The 12258-nt window shown below is 46.5% G+C and overlaps 1 protein-coding gene across 1 annotated transcript in view; it reads left to right on the top strand.

Moving 5' to 3' along the window:
* Positions 1–12258, top strand: part of ACAA1 (acetyl-CoA acyltransferase 1) — a 45224-nt gene that overhangs the window by 30801 nt on the left and 2165 nt on the right. Inside the window, exons 7-11 of the mRNA XM_054016585.1 lie at positions 2066–2146; positions 5409–5599; positions 5756–5935; positions 8190–8245; positions 11791–11936. Coding sequence (XP_053872560.1) covers positions 2066–2146; positions 5409–5599; positions 5756–5935; positions 8190–8245; positions 11791–11936 — 654 coding nt within the window. The remainder of the gene's footprint in view (positions 1–2065; positions 2147–5408; positions 5600–5755; positions 5936–8189; positions 8246–11790; positions 11937–12258) is intronic.

Genomic DNA, 12258 nt, shown 5'->3' on the forward strand with positions numbered 1-12258 from the left:
ACTGTTCACATTACATAGCACATGTGATTTCTGTGCAAGGTCGCATTTTGCCTCTTAATGCTGAGTGCTTGTGGCTTTGCTGCTAGAGATCACAGGTCTGGGCAACAGAATTCGGCTTGCATGCGGCCATGGTAAGCCATTGTTTTACAGCTTCTGCACCCTCCTTTCCCACATACCAAGCATAGCCTGTAGAGTGCTGCAGAAGCCTGGCCAATCTCAGCCAGTTGGGGGGGGGGCAGTGTGGGGGGGGCTTGTCTGGGCCCCTTCAGGCAAGTAGAGTGCTGCGGTTTTTCTGTTAACATTCAGCAGCACCAGAAAACAAACTAACCCCCCCCCCGCCATGAATTCTCTGGGATGATCACGGTACCCCTCCCCCCACCGCATGGCTGGTATCAGGGAAGATCCCTGCAGGCACCAAACTACCCCCCCCCCCCGCCGCCGACCCCCCCCCCTCGCCATGAATTCTCTGGGATGATCACGGTACCCTCCCCCCACCGCGTGGCTGGTAACAGGGAAGAACCCTGCTAGCCAAACGCGGAAAACTTCAGGGCCAATTTCCCATCTGCGCTTGGCTAACTGCAGGGAAGGATTTATTTTCCGCCACAGGCAAACAGCCCAGTAGGAACGGCCACCTCTGTCCCCTTAATTAAGTTCCCGTATTTCAACCAGGTTACCAGGAGTGATATCACTCTCCTGAGGATTACACAACAAGATAAAGAACGGATGTTGCTTGAATGCCAGCAAACACCGGGACCATACGCTGCTAGGCTTTGTCAGGCAATGATACCAGATTACTTGCTGCAAGCATGGCGTGGTCAAGTGTCCTACCATGGAGGAGGGAATAAGGATGCACTGCCCAGAAACCTTCTGGCAAGGCTTTCGGAGTACCTCCAGGAGAGCTTCATGGAGATGTCCCTGGAGGATTTCCGCTCCATCCCCAGACACGTTAACAGACTTTTCCAGTAGCTACAGACTTTTCCAGTAGCTGAACTGACCGCGAATGCAAAGTCAGGCAAAGTAATCATTAAAAACCGTTTGCTTTTAAAACAAGTTTTATATTTTAAAAGGTAAACTCACCTGAGGTCCCTTCCATGGGGTCAGAGTCTTGGGTACTGGCTTGGGAGGCTTGGGAGGGTACTTCAGTCAGGGTGAGAAAAAGATCCTGGCTGTTGGGGAGAATGGAGTGCTGTGTGCTCTCTGCAAGCTCATCCTCCTCCTCCTCCTCCTCTACCCCATCGGCAGAATCCTCAGGCGTCGAGACTATCCCCGACCCAGAATCCACGAACAAAGGTGGGGTAGTGGTGGCAGCCCCCCCTAGAATTGCATGCAGCTCGGCGTAGTAGCGGCATGTCCGCGGCTCTGACCCGGAGCGACCGTTTGCCTCCTTTGTTTTTTGATAGGCTTGTCTGAGCTCCTTGACCTTCACGCGGCACTGCTCAGAGTCCCTATTGTGGCCTCTCTCCATCATGCCCTTGGAAATTTTTTCAAAAGTTTTTGCATTTCGTCTTTTAGAACGAAGTTCTGCAAGCACTGAATCCTCTCCCCATACAGCGATCAGATCCAGTACCTCCCTCACGGTCCATGCTGGTGCTCTTTTTCGATTATCAGCCTGCATGGTTACCTGTGCTGATGAGGTATCTGTGGTCACCTGTGCTCTCCACGCTGGGCAAACAGGAAATGAAGTTCAAATGTTCGCGGGGCTTTTCCTGTCTACCTGGCCAGTGCATCCGAGTTCGGATTGCTGTCCAGAGCGGTCACAATGATGCACTGTGGGATAGCTCCCGGAGGCCAATACCATCGAATTGCGGCCACACTAACCCTAATTCGAATTGCTAAAATCGATTTTGGCGCTACTCCGCTCGTTGGGGTGGAGTACAGAAATCGATTTAAAGGGCCCTTTACATCGAATTAAATGGCGTCGTTGTGTGGACGGTTACAGGGTTAATTCGAATTAAAGCTGATAAATCCGAATTAAAGTCGTAGTGTAGACCAGGCCTTTGATGGCAAATGGAATTTTAATACTCTTCTGTCTCGGTGGATTAATACCAGTGGTATTTTTTCCCAGAATGACCTCAGAAAATGTGGCAGAAAGATTCGGCATTTCCCGAAAGAAGCAAGATGACTTTGCCATGGCTTCTCAGCAAAAGTAAATACCTGGGTTTTATTTGTGCGCCAAGGAAATAAAAATTACATGGATAATCTAAAATACTTGATTTCTATAGAGAAAACTTCCCTGTTTCCCATTAACCGTTTTTGTGTTATCCTGTGGTAAAGGCTTAAAATGTAACATTTCAAATAACAGCAATGTAGTGAGGTGTAAATAGACAACAGCTAAGAGAATGAGGATCTGGGTGGAGGTGGGGTAGCTATGACTCCTGAACTGTAATGGGAGTCATATGACTAAACCCCTTTCTTCTTAGCATATGCACAACATGCCGGAGTTGGCACGTGACCAGGATTCATCACCAAATTTGGTCTGCTGGTTGGATCATTAGCTTCCCTGGCTGAGGCCGGGTACTGACAGGGAGTGCAACGTGAATGCTGATCCATGCCCCACACTAAGCCCACTGTGAACATATCGCTAGAAAACTTAGTCTAGCGTGTTTAGAGTATCCATAGTTGAGATCAGGCTTTCTGTATTTCCCACCACCCAGATGGGTCACAGCTTTCATGGTTTCTGTGAAACCCAAAATACAGTTGAATGTGCTTATACTAGCTTTAGCTAGATAGCTTGAAATCCCCTTGCACTGAAGTCGAATGCTGTGGTAGAAGGAGGCTTTTCTGGAAGGGAAAGTGTGGGTGCAGGCACTAAAAATGTCACTTCTAGAGAAGCCCTAAACTTGTGAGTGTATCTGGCAGTCATTGCTGTGGGTGTTTGCTTCATATGAGCCCAGTACAAGCTCTAGTAACCTAGCCTTTCCTTTGGTTAAATTATTGCAAAACTAAATTGATTGAGTTCCAGGTGACAATAGAACTGTTCTGACAGATAATCCGTTGCTGACTATGGATCATCTGCAACAATTGGCACCAAGGAGTCAAATTAAACTACAGTAATAGTCTAGTCCAGTGGTTTTCAAAATTTTTTCCTGGGGACCCAGTTGAAAAAAATTGTTGAGGCCCACGACCCAGCGGAGCTGGGGATGAGGAGTTTGGGGTGTGGAAGGGGCTCAGGGCTGGGGCAGAGGGTTGGGCTGCGGGGTGGGGCCAGGAATGAGGGGTTCAGGATGTGGGAGGGGGCTCTGGGCTGGGGCAGGGGGTTGCGGTGTGGGAGGGTGTCAGGGTTCTGGGCTGGGGGTGCAGGCTCTGGGGTGGGGCTGGGGATGAGGGGATTGGGGTGCAGGAGGGGCTCTGGGTTTGGGGGGGCTCAGGGCTGGGGCAGAGGGTTGGGGTGCAGGAGGGGGTCAGGGCTCTGGGCTGGGGGTGCAGGCTCTGGGGTGAGGCCAGGGATGAGGGGTTTGGGGTGCATGAAGGGGTTCCAGGTTTGGGGAGGCTCAGGGCTGGGGCAGGAGATTGGAGTGTGGAGTTGGGGCACGGACTTAACTCCAGTGGCTCCTGGTCAGAGGCCCAGCTGGGGCGGAGAAGCAGGCTTCCCGCCTGTCCTGGCGCCGCGCCCTGGAAGCAGCCAATAGCAGGTTTGGTTCCTAGGCAGAGGCGCGCAAGCAGCTCCGAGTGGCTCTCGCCCGCCGGCACTGCCCTCCCCCCCCCAGCTCCCATTGGCCAGAAACCGGGCAATGGGAGCGCAGAGCCGGTGCTTGGGGCAGTGGCAGCACGCAGAGCCCCGTGGCCCCCCTGTCTTGAAGCCAGACCTGCTGCTGGCTGCTTTCAGGGCGCAGCACAGTGTCAGAACAGATAGGCACTAGCCTGCCTTAGATGGGCAGCACCGCCGACGGGACTTTTAACATCCTGGTCGGCAGTGCTGACCAGAGCCGCTAGGGTCCCTGGGTGCTGAACGAGGCGACCCAGTGCCTTATGTGGGTCACGACCCAAACTTTGAAAAACACAGGTCTAATCAAGTGTTGCCTGTTCCAGCTATTTATGTAATATAGGAAGCCACTGCACAGGCTAACCTTTAGATTTTGGCCCTGCTCCTAGAAAATTTGGTGTGGTAACTTTTCTTATTGATATTGGACCAGTAACATAAAAGGGTATGTGTACACACTCGTGTGTGTGAACGGGGTGTTGCTCTGTCCTTGGTCTTGGGGTATCTGCAACTGTACTGGCTCATCCTTCAGCATTTCACTCTTATCTTTTACTTTCCTGAACCATTACATTTGTTTAAGCATCAGTTCACTTTTTGAACGAAAGCATGAAGTGGTGGGGTTGTATTTGAGCAACTCTTAATAGTCACCTATTCAGTAGATGGTACTCTTCTCTGACTCATAGAAATAGGAGCATGTGCTGGTGGAGGTGCCATTTCTCAAATCAGATGTCCAGCAGGGGTCCTTAAACCCCTTGTTGATGTAAAAGAGCCCTTTGTACTTTTTGAAATAGAGTATTGCATCGTAGTGTCGAAATCAAATTCCAGTTTGGTTAATTGCATTCAGCCCCTCCTAAACCGGACCAGTAATTTTAGTTGAATACAGTATTTTTATTTTCTGTCCCAGACATAGTGTTGCTCTGTACTGAAATAGCTGCCGCACTCCACTCCACTCCACCTCCATTTTGGTGCTAGGTGAAGTGATTCTGGTGTATGTAGTTTGATGAATTACGTAACATGCTCTGGAATACTTCTGGGATGAAATTAGATATTTAAATGTTAGTGCATTATGCCAATAGATTGCAACACCCCGGCATAAAGTTCAACTTCTCTGTATTGGAAGGCAGACAGGAGTGGGAGAAACTTGATACATTCTTTGGTAACTAGCAGGAAAACGTAACTGTCTTCATGCTGCTTAGCTTGCTGAGCCTGTACTTAAACTCGTAAAGAATGAACGAGTCCAACCGTAGGGTTTGTTTTGACATTTTTGAAATATTTTGATTTCCGATTTGATGTGACCTTTTGGTTCAGAATTTCCTTTAATTTTATTTAAATAATTGTGTGTGTGTGTGTATGTGTGTGTGTATTGCCAGAAAACCAAACAATCCATTATTCACCCAGCTCTAGTGATAGCAGGGGGTAGAACCTGGCTCTTCCTGCTTCAAAAACATGGCCTCCTCCCACTTACGCTAAAGGAGACTTTTCGTTATGTTAGCAGCATAGGGCCCATTGCACACAGTTGTGCAGTTTTATTTCCATTTGTTAAAGAACAACACTTTACATACTCTACTATTTTTAAGCAATGAATGATGCATCTGTAAACCAATTCCTTCGTAATTTATGTCGTCATTAATTAGCTCTGGTGATTTTAGAAGCATTTGGTACAGTCCTACTCCAGATTTTTAACCATTCGTGCATTCTCTATTAATAGAGCTGCGAGAGCTCAGCAGATGGGATTGTTTAAAAATGAAATCATTCCAGTGAGGACTACTGTTAAGGATGACCAGGGCCATCAGAAAACCATCACTGTGCTTCAAGACGAAGGGATCAGACCTAGTACAACGCTGGAAGGCTTGGCAAAACTCAAGCCTGCCTTCAAGGAAAATGGCTCCACTACAGCTGGTAAGCACTCTAAGTCTATGAATAGTTATTTTTGAATCAGTGTTCTATTGGCATGCAGTGTCAGCCATTTTGTTATCCTCCCAGTCCCACCTGCGTTACTGGGAACTAAACATGCCCAGGCAAAGGTGATCTTGTCAGTGAAATATCTCCCAACAGGTAACTCCAGTCAGGTCAGCGATGGAGCTGCTGCAGTTCTACTGGCAAAACGCTCTAAAGCAGCACAGTTGGGGCTTCCAGTCCTAGGGGTGTTAAAATCTTATGCTGTGGTTGGAGTTCCACCCGATGTCATGGGCATAGGGCCAGCCTATGCCATTCCAGTAGCTTTGGAGAAGGCTGGTAAGGTATTGTGTTTTTTGTTCTGTTATACAGTGACAAGCAAAATGGGGTCCTGGTCCATGAGTAGGGGACCTAAGTGCTGCAGTATTATAAATCCTAATGTGATCTCGGTCACTTCAGCTCATCTAGTTATTTAACAGCAGTGGGAATACTGAGTCATTACATTCATAATCTTAGAAGAAATCCTGCCTAGGATTACTGTAAGATTCTATTCACATGCATTACAAAATATTAATAATCATTTCGTTTGTATGTGTTCAGAAACTTGCATTGGATCCTTTTACAGTTCCAGCAAAGCGTTAATAAGTGTAATACGTGATTTGTTCTCTGATGTTGTGCTTCTCTCATCTTAATGTGGGTGAGACACTCCAGTCTGAAATCATATGCCTGTAAATTAACCTCTTTATTAGGGTTACCATACGTCCGTATTTCCCCGGACATGTCCGGCTTTTTAGTTGTTAATTGCTGTCCGGGAGGATTTTTTAAATATATAAAAATGTCCGGAAAATACGGACGTATGATAACCCTACCCACTGCCCCCTCTCCTCTTGGGGTGTCAGCTCGCTCAGCCTGCGGATTACAACCCCCCGTGCTGCTGCTCCCCTGCGCCCCACGGCTAGGAACGGTGGTGTCTCTGCAGCCAGCTGCTGGTGCGGGGGACCAGCGGCCGCTTCTCCCTCCTCTGAGCATCCCCCGCGGCTCTGGCAGAGCCTCAGTCTCCCCCCTCCGTCCCGGCCGTGCAAGGAGCCCCCCCGCCAGCGGTCTGCGCAGCCGGGGCTGCCTCCCGCCCGGCAGAGCTGCTGCCCAGGAGCGGGTACCGGCGCAGGGGAAAGTTTCTCGGCGCGCGGCGGCTCCCGGGAGCCTGAGCTCCCGCACCCAGGAAGGGCCCGCGCTGCAGCGCCTCCCAAAGCCTGAGCTGCCGCAGCCTCACCGGGTCTGGCTGGGAGCGGGGTGGAGGCTCCCCTGAGGGAGGTGAAGGGTGGGGGACTTTGAGGTGGGGGGGATTCTGAGGGTAGGGACTATGGGAGGAGGTGGGGGGCTCTGAGGCAGGGGCTGTGGAGAGTGGGGGGCTGTGGAGGGGGTGGGCTATGGGAGGAGGTAGGGAAATGAAGGGTAGGAGTTATGGAGGGAGGTGAAGGGGAGGACTGAGGTGGGGGTGCTGTGGAAGGTGGGGGGCGCTATGGAAGGTGGGGGCTATGGGCGGGGGTGGGGGGCTCTGAGGCAGGGGCTGTGGCGGGGGGGCTGCGGAGGGCAGGCTCTCAGGAGAGGGGGCACTGAGGCAGAAGAAGGCTGAGGATGGGCCCTGTGGAAAGCAGGTGGCTCTGGGTGAGGCCTGGGGGGTCGGGTGGGCGGGAGGCAGCTCTGGGGTGAGGCCTGGGGGGGGTCCGGCGGGTGGGCGGGAGGTGGCTCTGGGGTAGGGTTACTATACCTCCAGATTTTCCCAGACATGTCCGGCTTTTTGGTCCTCAAATCCCTGTCCAGGAGGAATTTCCCAAAAGCCGGACATGTCCGGGAAAATAGGGAGGCATGGTAAGGGGACTGCCTCCTCTCCGGGCTCCAACTTTCCCGGCTCCCGCCACTCTCCACCGCAGCGGGGGCCGGTGGGGCGGGAGGGAGGAGGGGGAATGCGGGATGCTTGGGAGGGGGCGGAGTTGGGGTGGGGACTTTGGAGAAGGGGCGGAGTTGGGGCGGGGCCAGGGCCCCGTGGAGTGTCCTCTTTTTGCAGTATTGAAATATGGTAATCCTACTCTTTATTAATGAATACTCTTCCCGGATAGGCCAGTTCAAAATGGCAGCTATTTATATTGTGTAAATAACCATAGTATTTTACATGTTTTTCCATGGAATTTGAGCTGTTTCTATAATTCCTTTCATACTCCGGGAATCTCACAGAATGAGTTTGGATATGGCTATTGCAGAAACTAGGCAAATTTAACAGCAGTTCTTTTGCTCTCACATCCTCTCTGAAAATATCCCAAGATCTTTAACCTCTACAAGGGTTGGGAGGAAGGGAATTTTGTTTATATCTTATTCAGAAGTCTAGTAGTGATACTTAAATCATTATGCATAATTTTAAATGTGATGGCCTTTGATATCTAACTATGCTGCAATTACCAATATGTCCGCTCATTCCTGTGAGGGGGAAGTGGAAATGTTTCATTGGAAGCCTTCTATTTAGGAATATTTTCTTTCAGACACTATTTTTTCAGTTATTAAATCTCCTTCTAACGTCTGATCTCTCTCTAACACACAGGTTTGACTGTGAATGATATTGATATATTTGAAATTAATGAAGCCTTTGCTAGTCAGGTGAGACTGCCCATCTTGTTTAATTTTGGATTTCTAGGCTGCTTGGTGGCCGAGCAGAATTTCATATTGGTTACAACTGTAAATGTAACAGATCTAGTAAGAGGGGTGTTTAATAAAAACCTAGATGGAATCTTCATTATAGTGTGTTCTGCTTTAGAAACCAAACTGAAGTGTGTTTAAAATCTCCCTAATTGTGTCTTATGGCTTATTTTATAAAGGTGAATTTATAAATAGATCAGGCTAGCTCAGTTCCCCATGTGTCTTGGATACACAATGTAGTTCCAGCTTCTTTCATAGAGGTGCATGTAGGTGCTGAAGACAGACCTACCATCTTCATTCTCAGTATGCAACACAAATCATATAGGCTCAGTTACTAACACAAATTTATTTTAAATACTTATTTGGAGTGGTAAATCTGAATGCCAGGCTTTCCCTTAAACTATATATTTTGAGCTAAATTCATCCCTTGTGTAAATCCACTGAAGACAACAGGCTTACACTAGGGATGCGTCTAGCCAGTTGTGTTCAGTGAAGCTTTGCAATCGTATACAAATGCAAGGTGCCCAATACTAAGATGGATGAACTTGAATGCCTGCTATTAAATGAGGAGATTGATATTACAGGCATCACAGAAATTTGGTGGGATGATGATAATTATTGGGACATGGTAAAACCAGGGTATAAAATATATAGCAATTACAGGATAGGTCATACTGGTGTGGGAATGGCACTATATGTGAAAGAAAACAGTCAAATAGAGTAAAAATCTTAAATGAATCAAACAGTACCATAAAATCTGTATGGATAGAAATTCCATGCTTGAATAATAAGTGTATAGCAGTAGGAATATATTACCAACCTGACCGGCATGGTGATGGTGATTGTGAAGAGCTCAGGGAGATTAGAGAGGCTTGAAAAACAGAACATCTAATAATAATGGGGGATTTCAACTATCCCCATATTGATTGGGCACATATCACCACAGAATGGGTTGCAGAGATAACATTTCTAGATACCATTAATGACTGCTTCTTGGAGCAGCTAGTCCTTGAACGCACAAAGGGAGAGGCAATTCTTGATTTAGTCCTAAGTGCTGCTCAGGATCTGGTCCAAGAGGTAAATATAGCTGAATCGCTCGGTAAAAGTAACCGTAATGTAATTACACTTAACATCCTTGTAGGGTGGAAAATACCCCCAAAAATTAACCATAGTAACATTTAACTTCAAAAAGGGGAACTATGCAAAAATGAGGACGCTAGTTAAATGAAAATTAAAAGGAACAGTCACGAGAGTGAAGTGCCCGCAAGCTGCATGGAAACTTTTTAAAAACACCAAAATAGAGGCTCAAACTACATATACACCACAACTAAAAGTAAAACAGTAACAGGTCAAAAAATGCCACCATGGGTAAACAGCAGAGTTAAAGAGGCAGTTAGAGACAAAAAGACATCTTTTATTAAGACAAATTCTACTGAGCATAAACTGTGGCAAGTCAAGTGTAAAAGTATAATGAGACAAGCCAAAAAGAATTTGAAGAGCAACTAGCAAAAGACACAAAAACTAACAGCAAATTTGTTTTAAGTACATCAGAAGCAGGAAGCCTGTGACAAAATCAGTGGGACCACTGTACGATTGAGGTGCCAACAGAACATCAAGGTAGACAAGGCCGTTGCAGAGGATGAGGGAGATTCCCACACCAAAGCCATTCTTTTTAGGTGACAAATCTGAGGAACTGTCCCAGATTAAGTTGTCAGGAGAGGAGGTTTTGGAACAAATTGATAAATTAAACAGTAATAAATCGCCAGACCCAGGTGGTATTCACCAAAGAGTTCTGAAGGAACTCAAATATGAAACTGCAGAACTACTAACTGCAATGTAACCTATCATTTAAATCAGCCTCTGTATCAGATGATTGCAGGATAGCTAATGAAACTGATTTTTTTTTTTTTTTTAAAGGCTTGAGAGATGATCCTGGCAATTACAGGCCAGTGAACCTAACTTCAGTACCAGGCAAATTGGTTGACACTGTGTAGTAAAGGACAGAATTATTAGACATACAGATAAACACAATTTGTTGGGGAAGAGTCAACCTGGCTTTTGTAAAGGGAAATCATGCCTCACCAATCTATTAGAATTCTTTGAGGAGGTCAACAAATGTGAACAAAGATGATCCAATGGATATAGTATACTTGGATTTTCAGAAAGTCTTTGATAAGATGCCTCACCAAAGGTTCTTCAGCAAAGTACAGGCAGTCATGGGATAAGAGGGAAGGTCCTCTCATGGATCAGTAACTGGTTAAAAGATAGGAAACAAAGGGATGGAATAAATGGTCAGTTTTCAGAATGAAGAGAGGTAAATAGCAGTGTCCCCTTGGGATCTGTATTAGGATCAGTGCTGTTCACCATATTTATAAATGATCTGGAAAAGGGAGGTAAGCAGTGAGGTGGCAAAATTTACAGATGATACAAAACTACTAAAGATAGTTAAGTCTAAATCCGACTGCAAAGAGTTACAAAGGGATCTAACAAAACTGGGTGACTGGGCAACAAAATGGCAGATGAAATTCAGTGTTGATAAATGCAAAGTATTGCACATTGGAAAACATAATCCCAACTATATAAACAAAATGATGGGGTCTAAATTAGCTGTTACCACTCACGCAAGAGATCTTGGAGTAATCATGGATAGTTCTCTGAAAACATCCACTCAATGTGGATGTCAAAAAAGCTAGCAGAATGCTAGGAACTATTAGGAAAGGGATAGATAAGAAAACACACAATATCATAATGCTACTACATAAATCCATAGTATGCCCAATCCTTGAATACTACGTGCAGTTCTGGTGGCCCCATCTCAAAAAAGATAGATTAGAATCGGAAAAAGTACAGAGAAGGGCAGCAGAAATGTTTAGGGGAATGGAACCGCTTCCATATGAGGAGAGATTAAAAAGACTGGGATTGCTCAGCTTAGAAAAGAGATGACTAGCGGGGGATATGATAGAGGTCTATAAAATCATTAATGGTGTGGAGCAAGTGAATAAAGTGTTATTTTACCCCTTCACATAACACAAGAACTGGGGGACCTGATGAAATAAATAGGCAGCAGGTTTAAAACAAACAAAAAGCACACAAGGCACAGTCCACCTGTGGAATTCGTTACCAGGGGACATTGTGAAGGTCAAAAGTGTAACTAGGTTCAAGAAAGAGTTCGGTTCAAGGAGGATTGGTCAATCAATGGCTATTAGCCAACATGGGCAGGGATGCAACCTCATGCTCTGGATGTCCATAAACCTCTGACTGACAGAAGCTGGGGCTGGACACCAGGGGGTGGATCATTCAATAAATTGCCCTGTTCTGCTCATTCCCTCTGAAGCATCTGGCATTAGACACTGTCAGAAGACAGGATACTGGGCTATCTGGACCATTGGTCTGACCCAGTATGGCCATTCTTATTTTAATCCAGGTTGTTCCCCAGTATGGGATACATGCTGAGAACTGACACACGTGATTAATTTCACAAGGACATGCTTGATATGTCTTTCTAGGCTGTGTATTGTGTTGAGAAACTGGGGATCCCAAAGGAGAAGGTCAATCCCCTTGGAGGAGCTATAGCATTGGGGCACCCACTAGGCTGTACTGGGGCTCGTCAAGTTGTCACTTTGCTCAATGAACTGAAGCGAAAGGGAAAACGGTGAGTATTTAAAATAATGTGGTAAATAGTTGTTTCTGTAAAATATCTACAAGGTAAGGGTCAAAGCTTGTGATGTCCCTTCCTTAAAATGGAGTGTTCATGTTTCTACCATAGCCTGGAGGATAGTAGGAGATGGCAGGCTATTAATTACTAAACAAGTTGAGTAAGAGCAACTCAGATGTCTTCAAACAGGGTAGAGAAACTTAGTTTAGAGTTTCCTTAGTTTAGAGTTGCACACAGCTTATTTCTCCAAAAATTCTGATGGATAGCATGAGAGTTTCAGAGTACACCTGGAGTAGATCATAGCTGAGCTTCCTGAAGA

The sequence above is a fragment of the Malaclemys terrapin genome, chromosome 2, assembly GCF_027887155.1.
Source record: "Malaclemys terrapin pileata isolate rMalTer1 chromosome 2, rMalTer1.hap1, whole genome shotgun sequence".
NCBI lineage: Eukaryota > Metazoa > Chordata > Testudines > Emydidae > Malaclemys > Malaclemys terrapin.